This window comes from Erithacus rubecula (genome assembly GCF_903797595.1).
Source record: "Erithacus rubecula genome assembly, chromosome: 5".
Taxonomy (NCBI): domain Eukaryota; kingdom Metazoa; phylum Chordata; class Aves; order Passeriformes; family Muscicapidae; genus Erithacus; species Erithacus rubecula.
The window spans coordinates 11,862,254-11,888,491 of record NC_136687.1 but is presented as its reverse complement, the minus strand read 5'-3'; the positions used below and the strand labels follow the sequence as shown (position 1 = coordinate 11,888,491).

The 26,238-nt window shown below is 36.7% G+C and overlaps 1 protein-coding gene across 1 annotated transcript; it reads left to right on the top strand.

Annotated features, from left to right (window-relative positions):
* CLNK (cytokine dependent hematopoietic cell linker) lies at positions 1–25,905 on the top strand. The gene is made up of 15 exons (XM_079306334.1): positions 1–129; positions 2,586–2,748; positions 4,450–4,526; positions 4,809–4,899; positions 7,136–7,164; positions 7,437–7,456; positions 8,895–9,023; positions 11,903–11,930; positions 14,715–14,733; positions 15,739–15,802; positions 16,865–16,905; positions 19,301–19,434; positions 19,744–19,821; positions 19,953–20,108; positions 25,189–25,905. Exons 1-15 carry the CDS (start codon positions 58–60, stop codon positions 25,315–25,317), a joined length of 1,230 nt encoding a protein of 409 aa, XP_079162460.1. The 5' UTR covers positions 1–57; the 3' UTR covers positions 25,318–25,905.
* Positions 25,906–26,238: the final 333 nt, after the last annotated feature.

Here is a 26,238-nt window from a genome sequence, read left to right as displayed (position 1 = left end):
TTGGCAGACTTTTATTGCTTTATATAAGTTATTAGCTACTGTATAATTTGCTACAGAATGGGACCTGCTGACAGCTTTTCTCCATTTCATACAGAAAAGAGAACTATTCTTGCTAGCAACCATCATTCTGTAAGTACCACATGTTCTTCCTAAAGTTTTACTTTTCTTTCAGTTCCTGATGTATGTTAATATCATCTGGGGTATAATACTAACAAAAAATGCAATCATCACTGGTTTTTAGTGCAAAATAAGGCATGAAAATTGTGATATATACATGAGAACTTTTTTTAGTGGAATCTAGACTGGAGAAGTGACTCGCCAATTCTCCATTTATGGGCTGAACCTGAAATACACTTTTATCATTAGATCAAGTATCAGGAATCAAGCTGAACAAGGATGTAAGTCATAAATCTCAAGATTAAATATGCAAGCAATACAAATGAAAGCTGGAAATCAAACAGTGTCAATGTCTTTAATATCTTTCTATTTGTGTCTGAAATCTGGGTTTGAGTTTCAGTTCAGGCATATAAGAAAAGAATGCAAATACATTTTAAATCATACAAAGATGAAAATTTGGCACAGGTCTATGTTTTAATAAGCAAGTTGGACAAATAAAGGATGACTAAAGAAGTTTGATGCAATCAATACTTTGACTGCTTCAGATTTCACAACATGATTAATAAAAATCAGATGCTATATGGGATTAATACCAAATAGAAGGCAAAAACAACACTAAGCAGAACGGGGAAAGAATGGTCAGGAAATTATTTACTTATGCTAAGACACTTAAAGAATTATTTAAGAAATTTCTGAGATATCAATTTATTATCTTTGGGAATTCTCCAGAGCCCTGAGCTCCTAAAATTATGGAAAAGAATAATGGTAATCATAATTTCTTCCAAGAAAGGGAGCAAATCCTGATGACTTATTTGGTACCTGAAGAGATTGTTAAACAAATTCAATCTGAAAGCATATTTTGGAAATAATAGGCCTTATTATGTAAAGAATTGTTAATGTGAACATGAAGAACATCTCATCAACTCCCCAAACCAAAAAGTAATTTCCTTTTCAGCAGAAATATGACTACAATAATGAGAAAGAAAACAGTAAATGTGATATATATTGATTTTTGTTAGGCCTCTGATATTTCCCAGAAGACAGTCTCACAAGTACATGCCTGGTCTAGATGAAAATGCATTTCATCTAGATGAAAGTGCTTGCACAACTGATTGAAAAAATAGCCACTCTCAGCCTAGCTGGCAGTAGTTTGTTATTGAACTGGAAAGAGTTGTGCAGAGAAGAGCCTGAAAACCCAGGTACCCTGCAGGGGTCTGTCTAGGGTGTGGTGACATTTTTATGTAATGTCATAAAGACAAACTTTGCTCTGGCATGTACTGTAAAGAACAATTCTTGGAGGTCTGGCTCATGATCTAACAGAGATGTGTACAATCTGGAGCTCACAGGAAAGCAGCACTGGGGATATGAGATTCAGAGTCTTTTAAGTTGGTTGACAATCCAGGAAAGATTTAAAGAGGTGTATTTTCTTAGTGAGAAGAATTTTAAAAAGATAATTATAGGCATTAGCATAATAAAGTTTGAAGTAAAGTGCATAGTAATCAATTTTTAGTGTCCTTGGAGGGTAAAACAAATTAGTTTAAATTTTAGCACTCAAGAGAACAAGCATGAACTGAAAGGGCAGTTAACTGGTAGAAGAAGATACCCCAGGAATTGATTCCTCATTACTAATGAGAATAAAACAAACATTAGGGAAAAAAATTGAGAATAAAGTAAATTAGAGAATAAAAGAAACATCAAAGAAGGTCCAAGTGCATGGATTCACCTACACTGTTGGTAACAAAATATGACTTCTAGAGGCATGGGGTACCCTCAGCTGAGTTTTTTCAGCAGCAATGTCATTCTGCTGAATGCAGAATGTTCTTTCTGTGCTGAAGGAAGCCAGCAGTTGTTTCAGTGAGTAAACAGAGAGGATGAAGGGTGGAACAGAGCTCCAGAACACAACCTTGAACAAACTCATACAAGTGTATAGACACATCCAGAGTCATCCTGAGTCAGCTCAGCACCATATTTCCATGGACTCCACTGCTCAATATGTACTCACTATCATGTTCACTTGGGCTGCACATTTGTTAGCACAAATTCCCCAAAACACCTTATGTTTGTATTTTGAAGAGTGACATTTGTGATGAGCTAGTTAAAATATTCTTGCAAGTAACATATGTAAACAGTCAGTACAATACAAATACTACATGGATTATATTATAATAAAAGATGCAGTTTCAAATGTCTGCAATGATCATAAATTAAACACTTTCATTACATTTTCAAGAGCAGAGAGGCAAAATTCAGAGAGACATTTGAACTGTCTCCCAAATGGCTATTTCATAAATCTAAACTAAAAATTTATGTACTCAAACCACTTCCTCAACTACTTTCCAACCCTTTAGTTTCCATCATAAAATTTCTCATGCACCAAAATGTCTGGTTATGACAATCATATATTTCCACACTGAAATCAATCTTGAACTTAAATTTATTTGTATTATCTGCATATCTCTTCTATCCAGAGCAAATACTTGACAATGAAGGGCAAGAGTGACTTACAGTTTTCCTCCAAGCCATCTGAAGAGGGAGAAAATGTGTATGAGACTGTAAGTTCTTCAGTGCTGGAGGCTGTTCAGTCCTTGAGAATCCTTCCTGCCAAACCTCTACAAGAATCTGAATATGCAGGTAACATCTTCTGTCTGTGGGAAGTGAGCAAAACCTAAAGTTATATAGGCACAGCACAGACTGGGAGCAGATTTTTTTTTTTTTTTTTAATTAAATGGTTCAACTGAAAAGTAACACTGGTAGGCAGGAACACGAGAAGAGCTTTGTCTGCTTCTTCATATTCAACAGTTACCCTGATTTTTATTAGATTATGCTAAATTAATAATTATACACTGCTTTTTAATTTTAATATTACCTTCATGGGATAAATTCTATTATCCCATTCCACATGGAATGTGCAAAAACCTGGCTGATCAAACTCAAAGCCATTTCAGACAATTTCACTGCTATTTAAGCTTAGAAACCTTTAAGATGGAAAAACCTTTAAAATATTAAAGAACACACTAAACTTTCCTCCAGATGATAATGTAGTATTCTTTCTAAAGGTGTTCTCTGATGCTTCAAATAGCAGTAGGGAGCAATTACTTTGAGTGTATTTCTCAAGCATTCTTAACCTTGTAAGGCAGCAGCATTAATCACCTTCTGGTTTACTGAAGCTATTCTAACTCACATTTAATACTTAAACATACAGAGCCAATTAATATCCCACTTATGGAAGTGAAATGTCATCCTAGCTGCAGCATTGCTCCAACCCAATATAAACACTTTAGAGGTTTTAAATAGTTTAAAAAAATGGTGGGGGTCGTAGATGAGAAAGACTGGGAATCATAAACCAGATAGTTTGCTCCAGTTCACATCAAAGTCAGCAAAGACATTTTCTACTCATTTTTTTGTGGGAGTTTGTTTGATGTCTAAACAAATAGATGGCTTTTAAAGTGAGTAAATTTATCAGTGTGTGAAAGGATCACAATCAGTCTGAACAACCAGATATTCTACATTATGATCCAAGACTAATTTATCCATTTTAATTGGAAATCTGAATTGAATTCCAAATACAGTTTTTATCTTGGTTAGCAGTAAAAACTTTTATTTAGCAGTCAGTACCTTTTGTTGTTTATGTAAGATTGTCCTGAAATAGCCAAAGGACATTGTTTTCATTTTGTTATTTCAGGTAAAACACATTAAACAAAAATCTGCTTTTTTTCCTGTGTATTATGTCCTATAATGTGGCAGGAGTGAGGAAAGGACTGAAAATATTTTTCAAAAGGATAAAATTCAATGCTAACATTTTTGCCATCTTTTCTAGATAAATACCAGTGCCATTGAGATGTAAAATTAATGACTGAAAACATGTTAGCATACAACATGAGCATTTCCTTTTGATTGCCAGGGACGCAGTTTTTATTAAAAGCTAAAGTAAAATTAAAATACTGCTTAGAGAATGAAACCCCTACAACTCTCACAAAATCAGAGCATGACAGCATTGCTAAGAGGAAAGGTTCAAATGAAAAACAAGTTCAGTAATCTAACCACAGTGAAGGTCAAATGTCTGCCTTAACTGTTTACCAGCTTATGAAGGTTTTTATTCATAACCACAGTGGTTATATAGCAAAAAGCTATTATCAGGGTCATGCTTATGTCCTCAACACAACTGTTAAAATAGTTATTATGTTCTGGGGAAAAAAGAAAAAAAAAAAAAAGGAGGCAAAAAAAAAAGATGAGACCTGATCTGAAAAACACATTTGGAACATTAAAACACCTCCTTCTTCAAACATCATATTGCTGAATTACTCAGGCTTGATTTTTCTTCCTCTTTTGCAGATAAACGTTGCTTAAGGCCTTCAGGTACCACTTCCCCAACGAGCAAGAGCCCAGCTCAGCTCCTCCAAGACTCAGCTGTAAGTAAAGACACTAAACCTTATTCACAACCAATTTCCCCTTTTCTGTAATATCTATTTCAAGTCTCAGCCACATCACATTCACTTGCACCGGGCAGCCCAAGCTCCTGTGAGCTGTTCCTGTTTCACTTTTCATGGATGCCCTAGCTCCTGCTTTCCCTCATTGACTGATGGGGTTCTGCTAGGTCTTGGAGGCATCCCAGCCAGGAGCAGCACCCTGCTACTGGCCTCAGCTTCCAGAATGATGGCTAATATCACATCTTGATTTTGGTTTATTCACAGATTCGCACTTTTGATCCGGAGGAAAGAGCACTGCCAAATGTAAGAGGTATAATAAAAAAAAAAACCCTACTCATTTCTACAAACAGAAATAGTAATTGCTACTTTCATATTTCCCTTTTGTAAGTAGGCAGAGATGACATTTAATAGAATAGACATGGTTTTCAGAACAACAGCTGCTTTCCAAAACAACCATCCTGCAAATTCTGCAGTATACTTTAAACTATTTTAATACTATATACTATATATTATATACTATACTATATACTATAAATAATACTATTTTAAACTATTTAAACTATTTTTTTAATTACTGAAGTAATTATTTACAGGAGATATATTTTATCTCAGGAGTTCCCTATTCCTACAGGAGGAGGAATAAAAGCCCTTCAGGTTAAAAGCCAAAATTTCCTTTTCACTACATTGTAAGGACATAAGGGGCAGGAAGAAGTCAATGTCTCCTGAACTCTTCCACCAAAAGGCTGCAAGTTTCCACTGTGCTTTACTTCCAATAATGTAATTATTTTTCACTCCCTGTCCTTCTGAGGCTGTTTCCATGAATATATTGTAAAACATAATCTAATAACTATTTTTAACAAGTAATACCAACTTTAACTAGTAATTCCCACTAGATATTTGCATCCTAGAGTGACTATTTATAATGGCAATTGTTCATCTGACAATGGAAAATTGAAAAAATTGAAATCTGACAATGCTCACCTACTCAGAATATGCTAATAATGTGGTACATCACCTAACATGTTTTCTTCTCTGCTGCTTTACCTTTAACCCAAAATTTGCTTCAAATTCCTTCAATTTTGAGTCAAAAATGTACCTCTAAATTTTGTTCTGCTTCTTGTGGTGAAATCAGAGACAGACGACCTTATTCTTCAAAATGCTAATGAAGTGTACAAATATTAAATCTCTAATTGGCAGTTTTACTTACTCAGTTGTAAGATTGTTTTAAAAGTAGGTTTCTATACAGTTTTTTATATTTAATTTACTTTGAATGTAGCAGTACATCATGCAGTCAGCTACTGAAGGATTAAATATCTGATTATCTTTGAAAAAAAATGGCATTTTTCATCTTACAATTTTCAAAGGTTTGAGCCATAAGGTAATATGGTCAAAAAGACTGCAATTGCCAAGCCAAGAAAATTTGACCGTTTTGTGTTTGCTGTTAACAGCTGACTTTTATAAAGTATTATAATTTGTTCAGCCAGAAAAATAACTCCAAGAATTCCATGTAAAACAGCATTTGCTTTTTCCCCCTCTCTTGTTTCACATTATAATGCAAAATGTTGAGAGAAATAATTCCTACAGATGATGAGAAAGTAAGACTTATATAGTTTGAAAATGAAAGGTTAGATTGATTCTTGTCAGCAAATCCCCATGTAGCCTGGAAAAAATTCTGAATTGAGATAAAATCGAGTAAGCCAGCTTCAAAATCTGCAGAAATCAGTGGGCAAGGACAGTTTGCCAGTTTATCTAAATCTTCAAATTCCTTTGAATTGGATTTACATGTCTCCAAGTGACGTGGAACCAAAGACAGTTCAGGAAGGTAAATTAAACTCTGGTGTTAGAGAACACAACTGATATATATTTTTAGTACTTCCTGAGTAAATAGTGCTTATAGAGACACCAGTAGTTTTAGATAATAGCTACATTGTTTTTATATATACCCTAACATTTTTTCTCATGCCCAGTGCTGTTAAGTGGCCTTGCCACAAGATGGCATGAATGGCACAGAAGACCTTTTTTCTGCAGTATTTTCTAGAAATGTTAAACATTTAAGCTACCATTATTTTATTCAGAGCAATTTGTTATGGTTTACTTGAAGGAGAGCTTGAGATATGTTGCATGTCTTTTGCATTAGTTAGGATTTCAGAATGTAGAAGTTAGGAAAATAATTTCAATATAGCAAAAATAAAGTAAGGTTTTTTTTAATTAGTATGATATTAATTTAAATAATCAATCATATTTTGGTATATTTGAAAAAATAGAACTGATTTCATTGGTTTTCAGTATTTTTATAAATCTCTATACAAAAATGAAAAGATAAAAAAAAAAGCATCACTATTTTGATGAGCATATACATATGTATATAAAGTCCCTGAAAAATATTTAAATTTACAATACCTGAATAAATATCACCCTCAAATGTTTCAGTCTGAAAGCAAGAGCAGAGTTTTGGAGGTAGAGGCAGGGGAAGGCAAGGAATGGGGCCGGACTGCCCATAATAATAACAACAATACCAGAATAAAGCTGTAATTTAATTTGTGAATTATATGGATAGCACTCTACTAAGAATTATTTGTAATTATTTTTAGGAGGAAGAATGAAAATACATGGATACCAGGTAAGCAGAATCTCTCATCGATTAAATTTGTTACTGATTATTTTGCCATTGACTAGATTTTTAAAAGCAGGCTGCCATTTTGCCAGCACTAGCTAAAGGAAAACTCCTCAGTGATTTAAAAATGGCATGTTATAGCATGATGTTTTGTATTGTAGTGCACATAAACCCCTTGACTCTTAACACAGGCATGTCTACTTAATCTAAATTCTTCTGTAGTAAACCAAGGAGGGGGAAATAAGCTCACAGAGATTTTTGTTTGCTCTCTTTTCCAGGAGCCCACACCTCCCCCACGGTAAGATCACATCAGAGATCACTTACCTGTGGTCCCAGGGGGACTCAGTGCTAATGAATGCTCACATCCATCTGTGCTGCTCATGGTAATGAGGTGACTGGAAGTGAGCCAGCATCCTTTCACTGCTGGCTCTCTTTGGACTCACAGGTTCTGATATGGAATTAGGGAGAACAAAACATGAGCTCTAAGCATTCATGGCAGGAGCTCAGGCCTGCATCTTCAAAACCAACTTGGCTGTGCCTACAGGCAAGCCAAAAGCCTATAAATATTGAATCTGGTTCAACCCAGATATAAATTGCTGGAAAAAAAAATATCCCACCAATTTTATTAGTGCCTTATGCTCTGTTCATTATTATAATATTGGCTTCATTCTCACTTATATCACTTTGCCAGTGCTTTTTTCTACACATCTAAATCATGTATAGAAATCAATTGGAATATCTCCACTTACTCCCACAGAAGATAGACCAAGCTCTATTCCACAAATATATTTTTCTATGATATGCCCACAAATAAAAATATAATCACCTCTTGACTTGGTCAACCTCAATAATAACTGCTATAATTAAAACCCATCCTTTCAAAAGGTTCTCTAGGAATGGCAAGTTTATTCCTCCACGCCTACACTGACTGCTTTAAAAGAAATTCTTCCATAAAGAATTTTAAAATATGAGTACCATTACGTATTTAGATTTGACTCTAAAAAATATGAAATAGCATAAAAGGGCAGTAAAATTTCACGAATTCAAAACCGTAATAGTGCAGGAATAAGAACATTCACAGTCCATTATTCTACAGAATTTCACTGTCTGTATTATGGTGGCCAGAATGGTTCTTAATTCTGTCACTTGACTTAATTTGGGTGTGTACTGTTCAGACACAAGGTCCCTCTGAGGAGCCCACTGCTGAAGGCAGCTCTGCCAGGCACCTGGGATGCAGCTCCAGGTTTGTCCAGCCAAGCTCTCCATGCTGCAGCTCCCAGCTGGAGCTGGGCTGGCACAGACAGGGCATGCCCACATCCCTCAGGAAACACCAGGCCCATGTCACCTGTGAGCTTTCTGGGATGAAGAACATTTTTTCCTCTGTGTCTGAAATTGCAGTGTGTCCCCTGGCTGGTCTATATACACAGCCATGCCCACCTGGAAAAATCCACACTGCAGAGCGGAACTTGGCACACCCTGGTGAGGCACAAAAAGCAGCACTTAGTAGCACACAACACAGTGCAGTAATGTTTTGTTAATGTAGAATATTATTCAATATTATTATTGCTGTTGAAAGGCCCTGAAAAGCTTGTGGATCTGAGCTTGGCTCAGACAAAAACATTGAAATACTCACAGAAAATTCCAGTCTCTTACTTCTAGAACTTGAGCTTAAAACACAGTCCCTGCAGCTCCTTTAGTCCCTAATAGCTGTTCAAGTTCTCTTGTGACTTCTCTAGGCCTCCAAAGATGCTGCCAAAGCAGTATCAGCCCCTGCCTCCAGAGCCAAGAATCAGCAGCCAGGTCTTTCCCAAGAGGAACACACTCCGCCAAGATCCCACCTTTCCAATATCAGCAAAAGTCACAAGGTACAGTGCATTCCTCATCTTCCTTCCCTGACAATCAAAACACTCTCCCTGCTCAAACCACAACGTTTTATTTCCATCACACCTCTGCTTTTACTTAAGAAAGTTATTCTTTAGACAGCTGTGAATAATTGAGAGAAGTGGTATTTAGTGTAATGTGACACTGGCTTCTTTTTTTTTTTTTAACTGACAAAATAATGGCAAAGAAGTAAAGGTGTAGAAAAGGAGACAGAACTTTCATTAACATTTTTCTTTAAGATCTGTCCTATTTTTTTCCTTAATTATATTTAGATGTCTTGCAACCACTTTTAGGTACAAAAATGCTATTTATTTAGCACAGTTAGTAAATCAAGTGATAGGGAAACACACTGACTGCACCAGAACACAGAAGCACACTCCACATCCCAAAGATATTACATTCAGCAAAAGAAATGACTCATCTGTAGGCAGATGCCTGACTTCAGCCCATGAGACCAATGAATCGAGGCTACAGATCACTTCTTGCTCTTTCCATTTTGCACTCCTCAGCCACACACTGCCCGTGGTCATTCAGCATCCTGACATGGCAGTGAGGATGAACCACCTGAAGCACAAACCACCTGTGCCCAGCTGAATGACCCAGAACATGCTTATGAACATGCCAGGTTATGAGTCTGGTTGTTTTTTCCACACAACACATAGCTGGTCAGATGTGCTCACTGCCACATAACCAGATGTGCTCTTGTGTGACCAAAATGCACATTCATAACAGGGGACAGTGTTGGACACCTGCTGGGGAGAGGAATGACACAAATCCAGGGGCCACAGGGTATAATGCTCAAATGATTATTGGCAAAAAACTTATAGCAGCTAGAAAGTGTGTCAGTTTTGTCCATCCTTCCTTAAATGATTTCAATTTCAGTTCATCTGGATAAAATTTTGCTTCATTTTATAGAGGTCACTTCAAATCACTTTGGAGGGAAAATAAGCTTAAAAATCAAGGAAATAATTTTTTGCTTAAAGTTAAGTATATTCTTAATGAGTGAGCTCTAATTATGGGTTGTTGGGGTAGGGTTTTTCCCTGAATGGTGCTTAATTTTTTTCATGGATTAGGTTCTAAAAGCTGTTGGTTGCTAAGACATTTTACTAATATGAAGTAGATTCATATTCAGATGCAAGACCTGACACAGATCTGCAAGGTTCCAAATCCCATGACTGATCCCCTCCCTTGGCAGGGCAGCACATATTCAAAGCTTTGTGAGAAATGTTGTAATCCATGTTGCCAGCAGATATCAGTATACAGAGCACTTGGATTTAAAAGGTCCTATTATAAAGCCAAATTCTGTAATATAAATACATGCCATGCCTATTGTACTAGGGGTTTTTATCACACAAGTAGGACAGAATAAGACCACACAATATCTGGGGAAGGCACTTAACAAATTTCCCAAAAGCACTTCACTCAAAATATGTCTCACCTGTCCTCAGTACAGTTACAGCTTTGTAAGGAGAAAAGATATGAGCTGCAGAGGGTAGGAGCAAGGCACTACTGCTTACAGTCCTCTGCTAGACTGTAAGCAAAGCTGTCCAACCACAGATGAGATTTAGAAGTGCAAGTCCTGTTTTCCAACAAAATTTGGAAGATTTATAAAATTCAACACATCATTATTCATACACTCCTAAAAATAGCTTTGTAAAAAATGGGTGAAGGCAGAGTCCTGGAATGTATCTAGTGTGACTGAACCTTTTCCAGGCCATGCAAGGGCCATGTCCCTGGGAGGTGGAGGCCAGCCCTACAAGCACATCTTTAATGTCATGGAACTTTTCCACACACCCAGTGTCCTGAATATGGCCTTTCACACATTAAACAATGACCCTGGAGACCAAGCTAACAAATTGAAGAAACTAACACAAAAACAACTATCCAAACCAAAACAATTCCTCTCCTTTCTCCTAGCCTTCTTGAATAATACAGATAATTTCCAAATTTCTTGCCTCAGGCCTCATGCTGATCAATGTTTTCAACACAGACATGAGGAAGAGAGCTCTTGTTACTGTAGAAAAATAGCTCCCAGGGTTTCCTATACCAGATCTTCCTTTTGTCTTCTGGCTGATTTAGCAAAATATCTGTCATATTTTTTCAGTCAGGAGATAGGCTAAACAGGGACTAAATCTCAGTGTCTTCCAAAAGCTACTAGATGCTTATTCACACCTTATGTTGCTAAGTAGCTTGTAAAATCTGGTCCTCTCTTTTATTAGGAGATGCATGCTGCTAAAAAGCAAAAGCTTTCATCATAACCAAAACATCTAACAAAGATGTCAGACTCAATATCTTGTCCTTTTTTTTTTGTTTGTTTGTTTTTGGGAGAATTTTTCTTTCCCAGGAAACGAAGATACTCCTGTTGATCAGGCATATCAGGAGAAGGCAGAAAAATACCCTAACACCTACTTAATCATGAGGAACATTTTCCACTCATCTTTCTCTGGTTTGCACCTCCTTTCCTCTACACTTTTCATTTCAGCTCTGCGTGTTTCAATTTTTAAATTCTTCAGTCTTCAAGGAACTTATTTCCATTTATAGCTGACTCTAAAGTGTGTGATAAGACCTTTAGGCATGAGATGAAAAGTGCTGAAGTTGATACTCCTCTTTTTCCCCTCCTCCCAGTATAAATCCTTAACAAAGTTGTCTTTCACCACAGTGAATTCAGTGGACACTATTCTTTTTTTAAGGAAGTCCAAGATACTTCTCATGAAAATAATTTGTGTAAAAAAGTAACCAGCCTCTGAACTCTAGCACTAACAAAATCTTTCCCTTGTCAAGGGATGTTGGTTTCCAGTGATGATGTACTCAAAGTGATTTTTATCATAATTAAATGTTTTGTATATTATTCTTTCTTTTCCAGACATTCATCTGTTAGGGAATCAAATAATGTAAGTATTCATATTTATATCTATGAGGACCATAAAAGCCAAACACATTCCACAGCTACACAGCCTCTATTCTAATAGTGTTTTAGCCTACTAGATTAAAAAAAAAACAAAAAAACAAACTCTAAGTCATATTAACTTTGTGTCAGAAAAGTGTCAATCTTTAATGTGTCACAACTTCAATACTGCTACTTCCTGAATGAGGTAAGTTTCTGAATTTGTTTGCAGAAATAAAAGCATAGGTACAGTGCAAAGCTACCCATCCAACTGTCCATATAAAGCATCTCATAACTGCCTGATGTGGATGCCTGTGAAGAGGGACCAGCAGGAGACACTCTCCTTCAGACAAATAGAGATTCTACATACATTTTTACAAGCAGAAAAATGAATTTATAAGGCCAATAGAGAAGTGCAATCACATTAATGTAATATAAATATATATATATATGCTTCAAATATAAGATGACCCATTTCAATACAAAACAGAAATGGACAAATTTTGAATTCAATTTTAGCAGTGCCTGCTATCCCCCAGCTCCCTTTTGCCTCTCACTCCCCACTCACTTTCTACTCAGACCAATGAAGTGAAGCAGAAAAAATGGTTTTAGCAATAAGGGAGTTTAGTTATGGAACGTGGTTTCCTCTAAAACTTATTAAGAGATACAGTCCCTACAACCATGCAGAGTGTTAAAGGATGATTGCAAAATTTGGAAAGAGGTTATAATTCATAGCATTTTGTGCTTTTTACTGAATGTTTTAGTTCCAGCACTAATGTGCTCCTACTGCGTTGGTTTTAATCTTTTTTTCTCATTAAAGGGAACAGAAGAAAGGAATCTATAGTAGTTAATCCCAACTGTTTCTTTCCACACCACAAATCTACAGACTTGTCTAACTTTTAAATCCATTGAGTTTTCCTTCTCCCCAGTTCTGACTGGGAGGCTGCCCCAAACTCCACTTCTCTTGGTTAGACACTTTTTTGGTTTGAAAGATGGTGACAAAAACATGATTTGATAGCAATACTGTAATCAGCACTTAATGCTTTAAAAAGTGATATATTGGCAAGAGAGATATTATTAAAAAAGGACTTTGTCATCCTGGATACTGACTCATTAATCAAATAGTGACTTAATCAAATATGAAAACACTCCCAAGAAAAATAAATATCTTACAGCTTTAATTAATATTTCTGGCTGGTCACTGTACAGCTGCACAAATAATTCAGCTCTTAACAGGATCTTAGTTTGGCTACATCTTAAGGAGAAATATTGTGTGTCTCATGACATGGAAAAGATAAAATTTAATTTTGATCACTTCCCATTCATATAGATATGAAGGCCTAAACAGTTTCAGTGTGAGGAGAAGACAGTGTTGTCCTTCTCAGGGTTTCAGACACTGAAGAGCAGGTCAATAGGTTTGAGACAAGGATTGTTCTTCATGATAACCCAGACAGGCTGCAGGAGAAGGTACTTGGAAAGAAGACAGGCAAAATGCTGCCCAAGAATGAACTAAACCCTGTGCTCAGCTGAGAAGGACCTGGGGACAAAGGCTGGACATGGAGCCACTGGTGTACCCCTGACAGCCATAAAGGCCAACAGCAAACCAAGCTGTGTCCACAAAAGCATTGCCAGGAGTCAAGGGAAGGAACTATTCCCTTTGACCCATCACTCAGCCAACACCTGGAGTAGTGCTTGAGGCTGAAGCTGATAGAGCAGAGAGGGTCAGCACAGGGTTTAGTTCATTCACAGCCAGGACAGGCAGCACCTGCCCTGTCAATGACTCTGGGCTCCCTCTGCCTGGGAGGGACAGCCCTGGGGGAACACAACACTGCCACTCAGAGATGTGTGTCCTAAAGAGAGCATGCTGCTTCACAGAGTGCCCAGCACAAGAGGCAACCGTCTTGAAATGATGAAGGTTTCAATGAGAAGTAGAGAAGAAAAATCAATTATGAGGGTATTAAAAGAGGCTCCCCAGAGAGGCTGTGAAACCTGCATTCTGGGAGGTCTGAAAGTCTCATCTGCCAGTTCTTTAAGCAGGAGCTTGGGCTAGGACCTGCCAGCCTGAATAAGACTTTAAATTACTAAGTAATAAGTAAACATTACTGGGAAAGTAACTTGTAAGGAAGGCTCAAAGTGCAACATCTATAAAGAATAACCTTTTTTTCTCTTCAATATTCAGGTATTATACTTTTAGATTAAAAAAATCATCTAAAATTAATGAACAAAATAATTGATATTCCCATCATTTTTATCTGTGAATCAAAATAATACAGAAATTCAGTGAAAATGTTGGAGTCAAACTCTGATCTTTAGAAACCTATCATTCCTATTTTTAACATAGTATGCTGGATTAAGACTCTCCACACAGTGATTTTGAACAAAATATCTGCCATGGCAGTAGAAATAATCATACTGTCATTTAAGGGATTTGAAAAGAAGTGACTGATTTTAATCTTTGAATAGTGCCTCTCCAGTCAACCATAATCAATATCAATTTAATACAAGATCAATGAAGGAAAACCATATTGTAAGTCAAATTGATATACAATAGTCATCATGAAATGGTGATCTTTGTAATAAATCACATGTTCACTTACACCCCTAAAAAGTACAATTCTCATTGTTGCTGGCAGAGTAAGATCAGTATTCAGCCCAGGTTTTGGACAAAGTGATTGGGCATTAATGATTGAATGATGTCTATAATTATTTTAAAACTGGTGGATAATCTGTTGGGGTAAATTCAAGTTACAAATCCAAATAAAAATATTTACTATGTTATCATTTTATATAGGCACCTGGAAGAGACCAAGGTCAGTATTCAATAATATGATAACAACTTGTTGTATTCCCTTTATATTCCAAAACTAAAATATTCTATCATTAAATCTATCTAGCTGAAACATGAGACATCCCTCAGGTATTCATCTGCTGAGAATAGAGAGAGTTAGAGAGACCTCAACAGTTACTGATGAGCAGCAGGAAAAAGGGAAACAACTTGGCCTTAGCTACAGCTATTGGGGGACTCAGGGTATCACACTTGTTCTAAGCAGATGTCCTAAGGTTTTGGGGAAATAAGAGTGTTGGTGCCTAAAAATCCAAGAGAAGGCTGCACAGAGGACATCACCCTTCTCTCAATCTTGCTGCTCTACCCTTATTTCAGAGTGACAATTTTGAAATGAAGTTTTTTTAAAGTTTTAGACTTTTAAAGTTAAAAATAAAATTAAGCCTCCAATGTTTTAAAAACATGTCAGTTCCTTAGATGTACATATAGCTTTGAAAAAATGGCTTAAACCACTCACTGTGCCCATGTGCACAAAGGTCCACGACAAATGTGGCTCCAAAATACTTTGAAGATAAATACACCTTACATGGCTTTCATGCTGTTTGCACTTTGTGTTAATGAGTTCATCATTTCCTCTGGCATTTCCTTTTGTGGATTAAGGCACCATTTCTTGATTTTCAGCAAGAAATATAATCGACTGCATTAGTAAATTCAATGCCTATCCTGTCCTATAAAAAGGATTTATGAACTCTCCACATACTTCTAGTTCAACATTCTACATTATTTACAATTATGCTGAGCCATATTTGTCATCAGCAAACCCTGTAATGTCCCCCATGTAACATTCAGTACTAGTCCAAATGTTTCCCACTGAAATCATTAGCTGACTCATTCACACCAGACTGATTACAGCCCTTTAAGGTTTTCTATTGAACTGCCTCACCCTCATCTATGAATTGACTTAATTTATTTCACAGCAGCTGTGGGTTACACAGAAGAGGAAATATTAAGTTCTTATCTTTTTTACTAATAGTTACAATTCTGGGGAAGAAACCTGAAGTATCTTTTCAAGCACAACAGCATCCTCCTGAAGCCAGGTAGGAATAGAAGAATTTCATGAGTTTATACTGGATGCTTTAAGGACTAAACATTCTGCCCTAGAAAATTATACTTCACTATGCAATAACAGCAAGATGATACCACTTTCAGATGCCATGCAGTGATATATTATGTTTTACCCTGATGTATGACAAGAACCATCTTTGGGAATTGCTTTCAAGCTATTGCAATTGCACAGCCCATTTTTATCTTTAATAGCATGCTGCTGTATTACATTTCTGCTACTATTTCTGTAATAGGGTGTTAAATATACTTTATAAAGAAGCTCTGCTATCTCCAGCCTCAGCATTTCCTCTCCTCCTCATTTTCTATTTTTATTTACAAAGGATACATGCCTGAGTTTCCTATACAAGTCTTCCATTCTAATTGCCTGTAATCTTTTTTTTTTCCCTGAAATACGCAACAAAACCCAAAAATATTGGAGACAGCATAGGAAACATATGAATGATTTAACATCTTTCCTAGACAAATACAGTATCTCTCATGTAGCATTGTTTGCAAAAATGGCATTTATCTGTGATAAAATTATTGTATGAACTAAATATGACCATATTTGTAGCCCCTAGTATTCTGTTTCATCTTATGCTTGTATTATGTGAAGTTATTTGGTCAATATTTCTTCCAGTGTAACACCAACTGGCCACTCAGGAGCAGTCTAGAAAATCAGAACAGGCAGGGAAGAACTGCTCCCTGGGTCTTCCTACAGAGGCACTGGGAACATCAGCTGAAATTAGCAGTGAACAAAGCAAATTGTGCTTCAATACACATTCAGTTAAAATGTGGAACTGTTATGGAGAGAAAAAAAGTCCCAAAACTCTATGCAACTTGAAAAGTAGCTCATGAAAATAAGGGAAATCTGTCAAAAGACACTAAATAGAATATTAGCACCCAAAACCTGAGAAGGCCCAAAGCTGCCATTGGTGACAGGAAGGGGTATGCTGGGGAAGCACAGCTATGCTTTGCTCTCTAATTTGACTTTTACACTGCCACTAAAAGAAAAATTTTTCTGATGTTACTTTTATTCATTGTTTTTTTCCTAGCCCTCAACGTACGCGGAGCTCTAGACACATTTGCAGATCAGGTAAGAACCAGAGATTGCTTTGAAAGCCAAACTAAACACGGAAGAATAAGAATCAGATTCAGGTTGCTGTGCCTGTATGTCTGCACTGAGGATTTTCAATGCATTTCCTACTGCCCTTGACTACATAGCACACTTTTACTCTCCTGTAACTGCCTCTGCAAATGCCTTTTTTATCAAAAAACCAAACCCATAAGCTGTGCCAAGAACCTATGAGTGCATAACACGAGCTCATGGTAAAAGCAAATACCACCAGGAAGAACATATGGACTGCATTATTTGCTCAGATCAAGTAGGATTCAAATTAACTTTGGTCACAGCCAGGCTATCCAATCCCACCTCCCCCAGCTTTTCCTCACAGGCTCCAGCTCCCAGACTCTGCTGGGCTTTCTCCATTGAGCTGCTTCCTTCTGTGCTGGGGTGCAATTCCACACACTCTCCTCTGGATACCTGCTAAAAATCCTTCTTTACATAATCTGTAAAGCTCATCTAGGTCTCTGCTGCTGCCACTTCAGACACTTCCCATCACCCCTACCAGAGCTTTTGCTCCTTCAGGCTCTCTGGGACAGCAGAGCACCTGTCAATTCTTCACTCTCCTGAAACAATAGGGAGAGAAAAAATAAGTAGCCTTTCCCCTACTACCCTACAATTGCCTTTAAAGTCTATATTTGGCTAAAAAAATGTTTTAAGAACAAATAATATTAAATCCAGTTTCTTGAAAAGCTGTTTTTAGCTCCATCTCAGCCAGATTTGGTACAGAAGCATTGCAAAAGATTTTTATCCTTCTTGTCCCACACCTTAAGAGAAAATCTGCAAAGCATACACAGCACAGGTCACAAAGCATCTATGGTCCAAGCAGTGAGGTCTCTTAAAAAAAAAAAAAAAAAAGTTCTGGGGATAACCACTAAAAATGCAATGTGAACAAAAATGCTAAAATTATGATCCAATACGCTGAACAGTAAGAATATTTCACTTTTTGGCAAGTCAAAGAGATTGCAGACACAAAAGGTTGATGTCTGGTACCAGGCCCTTAGAACAGATTTCATTACTGAACAGACTGATTGCTTGCTGAAGATCATGGCTCTTTGTCTGCTGCTATCACTGGATCTTGTTATTAAAACAAAAGTAATGCAGTTATACATCAGAACATGGTACATATATGAATGGAACAGTGAAATGCAGTGAAAACTGCTTCCCCTCTCACATTGGGGAGAAAGTCTTCCTAGTAAAATTGTCATATTGTATATGTCATATGTCATATTGTCATATGTTACATAATGGCATAACAATGATAAACTGATAAAGCAGGAACAGATAAGGCACAATGAAATACCCCTAACAGCACTGTCTCTGGTGACAGTAACCAGAAGGAAAAGATGGAAGCCATTGATAACCAGATTTTTCTCATTTACTTTTAAAACGGACACTGGATCATTTCTCCCACCAGCATTGCGTGAAACACACAAAACTGTTTTCTGTTGTACAGCAGGATATGGTGGGTTTTATCTTCAATTAACAATTTTTCCCCATGTCACATATCTGAAAATTACATTTACATTGAAAGGAAGCCCTTGCTTTTCTCGAGCTCTTTCTGTTTCTACTCAGTCAGCCCAAGCCTCCCATACTACACGACTTCTTGTGTTCCTGACCCAACCCCTGCACTTCCTTAGCTCCAGAGAGACCTGGGACTAGCTAGTAAAGGGCAGCCCTAAACCTACAGACAGCAAATCACCTTTGCTTTGGGAGAAGGGCTTCAGCTATTCCAGACCCCTGCAGCAGCAGCACTGCAGGGAGCAGGCACACACAGCCAGACCAACACCTTCTCCCCAGTGTGAGAGCAACCTCACCCCTTGGTCCTGAATTTGTTAATTGAAACAGTTCGCAGAGCAGACTGAAATTCATCAGCATGGCAGAACCTCTGAATCACTTGAGGTTTCAACAGCTTGGTAGAAACAATGCTAGTTGGCAATGGAATAATGAGAGGCTTTAATATGATCCAATGTAACAGCACTTGCGATCCAACACAAATAAAAGGGACCCAAAAGGTGAAACTAGAACAGAATGAACCATTATTCTCATCCAATATGTAGTATTTTATTTAGCATTTGCTGTTTTATTAAGAGCTTATTATTTTCTATGTGCACAACAGCCTGTCAGACTGAAGTAAATTAAAAACCATCAGGAAACTAATGTGTTAAATCTCTGGGGGCATTAATCTGAAATCACTGATGTTGCATTAGCACAAGAACACTCATAACTGACAGCTCTGAATTTTAAAGTTTAATATCACAATACTCTAAAAAGTACTATTCTCAAAATTATTAAGCAAAACATAGTGTAAAATTAATTTATAACTTTTAAGAATGCAACTTTTTTCCTTCTGAATTTGCTTTTACAGGTTCTACATTAAGTGTGGATAACTTGACAGTGAAGAAGCCACCACCTCCTGCATCATATGCAGCATGCAAAAATAAATCAAAACATTTGCTTGTGGAACAGGAAATGCAATCTCTTACCCAACCCACTGGAAAGGTAAAGACCAGCTTTGCTACATAAAAAGACAAGTTTTTAGGAAACAGGATTAACATTACATGGCACAACCCCTGACCCCCTCTGAAAGCTCTGGGTGCTCAGCATCTTTGAGAAAATCCAACATGAGCTCCTGAAACCACGGATAAGAACTTAAATATCAAATTTGATTAACACTTCCTAACAATATAGATGCATTACCATTATATACTGTGCTGAATGTGCTTTAAATGCAGATTAGATACAATCTGGTTTTGCTTCTGCCAGCTGTTGTTAATTTCTACACACTGATTATGCTATTTTAAAATTAAGGATTTAAACAAATGTGAATGGTACGTTGGAGAATGTGATCGCCATAAAGCAGAGAAGATACTGTTACAGCAAAACCTTGTAAGTACCATTTATCTCAAAACCTGGCATGCAAATTCTCGGGGGGAAATTTCTGTAAGCTGTCCACAATGGCTTACAAGTTTTGCTGTGAACTAACCATACAATCCATAATTTAAATCTGTATCATACAGGACGAGACATTCTTGGTTAGAGATTGTTCAAAGAAATCCAAGTCTGAGCCATACGTTTTGGTTGTTTATTATGGAAGGAGAGTGTACAACATTAAAGTCCGTTTTCTGGAAGAAAGCCAACAATACGCGCTGGGAACAGGGCTCAGAGGAGAGTGTGTAAGTAAAATCCCATCTGCTGCTGCAGCCTATAGCTTTTATGTTGGACTTCACAAGTTCTTAATACTAAGCATTAGTTACAAACTCTCCCACATAACAAACTTGCTGTTTTATAAAGTTTTTCACAATACCCTCATTTTGTCTCAAGTTTCAAGCAGCTTCACAATAATTTAAAACCAAATTTTGTATGCCATGCTCAAATTCAGATTTAAATCAATGCAAAATTTTCCTAAGTACTTACAATACTCCTATCTACTGTAACTAACACCTGCAAAGTAAAAAGGAAAGAGAAGTTCTACCTCTTCTGGTATACATATTATTTTAGCGTATTTTTAAACTTGTGATAATTTAAGCAGGCATTTTCAAATATATACAGCTCCACATATCTGACAGCAGGACCTGGTGCTATGAAGCAATAGAACAACAGTTGTCATGGATATTCAGAAGCAATTGAATCATGTGGGTATCCAGCAATCAGTCTTTCAGATATGGTAAATTTCAATTAGAAAATTCCTTTAGATGAGCAATGCTGTTTTACATAATTCAATTATAGTCATGATAAGAGTCTAATTCTTATTCTACATATATGGTTAAATAATAAACACTCTATCTGAAAGTCTTTCACACAAGAAAAAAATGAAGCATTAAAACGGAAAGTCAACTCCATAAAAATGTGATACCTGTAAAATAACCAAACAAAAAAATCCGAAAACAAAATAAAAAAATTTAAAACAAGAAAAACACACTATAAAGAACGCTCAGCTGCAGAGCAAAAAGCAAAGCAACAATTTTTCATGGGTTAACTATGTAAATCACTGACACAAATCCAGCCCAGGTGAAGCAGCAAAGACTCTGTAGCTGAATCTTCAATTATATCATTTTCATGCACATCAATACTGTTCAGAACTTGCCTTTTGTATAGAGAGACTTCAAAAAGCCTGAAATCACAAATGGCCCAAGCTGATTTAAGGCATTTGATGAGTCCAAAATTTATATTAGGATTTTTATTAGAAAACATGGGATAGGATTTATGAGCATTCACAAGAGGAACAAGGTTTACTGGCAAGTTGTTCTTCAGGGACTTTGGTTTAATGATAAAGAGGGGGGAAAATCCTTCATTGTGCAAGGACAGTGAAAGAGTTTGGAAGCTGAATGGTTGCACAAATGAGGAACTGTACCACAGGAACCATCATCTGGTACTGTTGTAGTGACCACCAGTCTTTGTAAAGCACTAGCTGCATTTCTGAACTGAAACTCCCAGACGATTTCCTGGAGTTTTAGTATGACTTAGGAGAAAGCAAGTTTAGTTTTCCATGGTTCTGACATTGTTTAGTCTTCCTGTAACAGCCCTAATACAAATAGGCTCAGAACAGAAACAATGACAGAAATAAGGCACATTAGAGCATAATGTAATATATTTGTATTCTCGCTGGAGAATAAAAACATAGGACTAAATTTTCATTATGTTAACAGCTTTAACAATTAAGGTAACTGGAAAACTACTTGAACAGTACATGAAAAATTTTTAGTGAACTAAAAGGAAGGAGAACACAATCCCTCCCATCTCAGGAAATACCAAAATATATGACTTTGTTGTTCCAACTTCTGCACAGACAGTACATATCTGAAAGTCAAATTGCAAACAACTCCAAAGTAAGGATTCCAAACATCTAGTTAACAACACATAGTGCATCCAAGACATAGCTCTGCCAGGCCAAATCTGTAATCATGACTGCCTACCTTAGGCTTTCTTCTTTGAGGATTCTTTCTCGTTGTACCAGCAAATCACAAACATGGCACTTTTCCACTCCTATGTATTATTCTCAGCAGTAGACACAAAAATAGAACTGGGCACAAAGCACAGAAGCAGTAACTAACAACCAGTGGCACAAACATTGCTCAGATGAGCTTCTTCCATCTCAGGCATTCTGAAAGGGTTCCCCAAAAAGGCTTTCTTGAAAACTGACACCTACATTTTTGCAGCCATTCTAAGGTGGTTTTTTTGTTAAAATGCTTTCCAGAGCACTCTGCTTCACTCCTCTGCAGGGATACCCTTTTTTACACCACACTCTGCAGTGCAGCCAGACCTAGCTGCTCTGTCCAGATTAGCTGAATATTCCCTCTTCATCAGCCAAAGAGAAAGAAACCTAAATGCCAGTGAACATGTGCAGACCTGTTGCATTTTTCCCCAGCTGGTGATTCTATTTAGAGGTTTGATCTTGACAGATATTCTTCAGTGTGTTTTCACTTTTGAATTAGTCTATTTTCATCCATTAACTTATACATAAATATAATTGTTCAAAGTTTTCCCTATCTTATTGTAACTTTCCATTTTTACTATACAGCATATAAGTTGCTAACATATTATATTATCAAATAAGATTTAAAATTTACAGTTATTTTTAAAAATGTATTTCATTTAACTCTCATGAGTACTTTTATCACTAGTTCCAATGTAATCCTGTAAGGACATAAGGCAGTAAAATGGGGATGATCATCAGATTTTTATGGTAAAACTAACTAAAGTTCCATGCAGCTAAATTAGTATCAAACTCTAATATAATAAATAGAAGGGAAAAAAAAAAAAAAAAGAAAATCACTCTCTTAGTGGAGGAAAATTTTTTGCAAGCTATTTAGCCACAGATGTTCATACCTACATACATGTTTAATATACTAATTACAAAGCTATAAAGATCAGATCCCCAAATGACACATACATGGAATTTAGGAATTTACATTCAAAACTGCTACACTGAGCACCCTTTACTTGGCTGTTGCCTTCCTCTACTCCAGACAATTTCACTACTAAAGATGCAGAGATCCCTGTAACGCTGACATTTTTCATGTGCATAGTTCTTTTGAAAATTATGAAATACAAACCTTGCTCATATTTAAAGCTGATCATAACATGAAATTTATGTATTTTTCTTATCTCCTTTTCAAAACTAGATCTGCCACATGCAAAATACATGGTTTTAGCACATCTGTAGCATCCATCTCAACTCCCAATGCAGTGAAAAATGCATAAAAATGAAAGGCAGAAGTAGGCTCCTCTTCAAGTTGGTGTCTGCTTTACAAAGAAGTTTAAAGCAGAGCCTGGTGTGTTTCTCTGATCTCCTTGTTCCAACCACAGATACTTTCTCCATCTTCACCACTGTATTTGCAGCTCATCTTCAAACTATCAGCCACAGCAGTCCCACCATTCCACTCTATGAATTTCCATGTGAGCCAACTGGATTAGCTGTCCCTACCTTCAGCAGCCACCAAACTGGCCTGGCCAAGCAGCTTAGGGAGCACTTCCACCACGCCTCCCACTGACAGTGTTTTGTCAACAGTTACTGCCACGAAGAGAGGCACAACAAACAGCCAGTAGCTTCAACTGAGAAATGTTTAAAAGATAAGCATCTTGTCCACAGCTTAAGTGACAGCTCAGGGATGAAGGGTCTCATTCAGGATGTGCAACATAGACCAGAATTCCCACCCTCCAACACAATTCAGAAATACACCTTTCATGAGCAACCCTTGAGACCCTTTTCCCACTATTCCCACCTCCCCAGAACAGTCTGGAGACCTGCAGACAGGAAATTCCTGCGACAGTAGAGATGGGCTGAGTCTCTTCAAAAAGTGAAACAAATCAAATACTGAATTTTCTCCATCTTTATGTCTTTAGATGTCTTAATGCCTAACAAAATGTGGTGCTCAATTAAAAGAGATGAGAACATAAAATTCTGAGACATTTTTCACCCATTACCAAAGAGCTAGAATAATGAACAATGTGGCATTAACCTAGTCAAGCCTAATTAAACTGGCAAAGCAGATGAACAATTATAGTAGACCTCTTAATTTCCCAAACAACAGAAAACATTCAAAAACAGGAAAATAACTAGTGCTGGAAGAGTTAATTTAGAATTTTAAAAAGTAAGGATTACTTTCATAAGGCATGAAATATCAACCACAGTTTTGCCTTAGTTTTCAGTAGCAACAGTGACTTTGAACATAAGCAAAAACAGAATAGTGAAGTAAAACAAATACATATGAGTAAGAATTATCAAAACAAAACTTTTTAAAATTATCACATTGGCTTTGAGATCAAATAATTTTCACTTTAATACAGGAACAGTTTCACCAAATCACATCCTTAATGAGATTCTGTTGTTATAAACTAGGTGTGAATCAGGTGGGGGTGAGAGACACTACCATGAGACATGACCAGGTGTACAACAAAGAGACATGCTTACAGTAAATGTTATATAAATAGGAGATAAGTATTAATGTCAAAGTTAGTTTTCATTACTGTGTACAGTTCTGGTGGTTTAATATGAATGAGTACAAAGACTAGCTCAAGACAAAAACACTGATATGATGAGAGCTTGTGGTATGTTGAGACCTAAGAAGGTGCTCACAGGGAAGAGAACCATTTAAACTGAAGGATTGCTAATCGTTGGAATGGGATTCTTCCACTAGGGCAGATGAGAATAAACACTTTGGGTAGCTTTCTGTTGTTGTTTGATCAGGTCAGCAACCTTGAACCAGACCTTTATCACTTTAGAAATTGCTTACAGAATGTCATTTTTTTGGGTGTGAGAAAACAAGATGCTTCTTGTTCCATGCTTTAAAGGGATTCTACAGCAACTCAATAAATAAGAATGGGAAAACAAAGTGCATATTTAATAAGGTACATTGAAACCCACAGTGCAAAACATCATGTATTGCTAATTAAGTGTAACTTGTAGCAGGAAAGAGCTAGTAACAATTTATATTTGCTTCACCATTTCAAGATCTACCATCACACCTGGCATCACAACCTTTTCTATGTGATACTGCATCATCAAGGCTTAGACATGCTCCCTTTCTGCCCTAAGGAGCTAGTTGCTTTGTCCTGCACACGACAAATTAAAAAAAAAGAAATATGGGGATCAAAATATGGTGCTTTTCCTTTTAGAACTGCTTTCCTCTAAACATAATTCCATGCAAAATGTTACCTATTTTTAAAAATGTTGTTTGCAAGTTTTTCAATGTTATAGATTAAACCATCAAGCAATTTCATTTTCAGTCACTGATTACTGTCTTTTCCCCCCAGAAATTTAACTCGGTGGAAGAGATCGTTGACTTCTACAAATCTGTTCCCATAACACTCATTGACGGAAAGGATCAGTCAGGAAATCACAGAGAACAATGCTACCTCACACATCCATTCAAGCCATGCTGACATTTTCTGCCTTATTGTCCCTGAGTCATCTGTATAGATATAAATAGAACACTTATTTGAATGTCTCAAGAGCCAGATTTGCCTTTTGAGCAAGGAGCTCCCCATAATATAATGAAGACTTTTTCAGGTCTACTCCATTTTTTGACTGTTGCATTTTCACTTTGAGGATACCAGTAAAGAGTATGTCAATGTATTAACTCACGGGAAGGTGTTGAGACCAACTGGTTTCTTGACAATAACTAATCAATTTGTTTATATTGCACTCTACCTTCTAACTTAGGATGAAAATGAAACTCACCCTTGCTTTGAGATGAAAACGAAACTTGCCTTTGCTTACCTAAATGTCACTGAAACTCCACCAAGTAGCAAAACCTAATAAAGTATACTAGCACAATACCACACCCATTAAATAAATATTCTTGCTTTTAAAAATACACATGAAATCCTGTGTCAGAGTTCTCACTGTCTAACAATTTCATGTGGTGTGCATATGTTTGCTCAACAAGCTGTGCTCAGCTGCCACTGAAGTTAGTGTCAGCTGATGCTTATAGGTATTGGAGATTTTAAAGCTAGCTGTAATTAAGTAAATTCAATGTGCAGTTATTATTTAAATAGCAGATGTATTCCATACCTGAGCCTTCACTTGAATAATAGGACCATTATGTAAACACTTTGAATTCATACCAGGTGCAAATGTAGAGATAAAAATCATAAGTAGGAAGAGTAAATGTATTTCAAAATCAGCAAGAAAACATGCTCAGTGTGTATGAGCAAAGAACATGAGAATGTGACTATTTTTCCAGAAAAAAAAAAAAAGCAGAACTATTTACTCATACAATTTGAGTTTTGGAAGCCTAGCTAAATTCTGTATGTATATGAAGGCAGACTACAATACTGCATGTTCATTAAGGGATTTTTTTG

Bases quoted from the DNA above. Each gene is read 5' to 3' on its own strand.
- CLNK (XM_079306334.1), top strand. From the start codon at position 58: ATGGGACCTGCTGACAGCTTTTCTCCATTTCATACAGAAAAGAGAACT. The intron at 15,803-16,864 runs GTAGGAATAGAA...TTTTTTTCCTAG, and splicing joins CAGCATCCTCCTGAAGCCAG to CCCTCAACGTACGCGGAGCT. The intron at 16,906-19,300 runs GTAAGAACCAGA...TTGCTTTTACAG, and splicing joins TAGACACATTTGCAGATCAG to GTTCTACATTAAGTGTGGAT.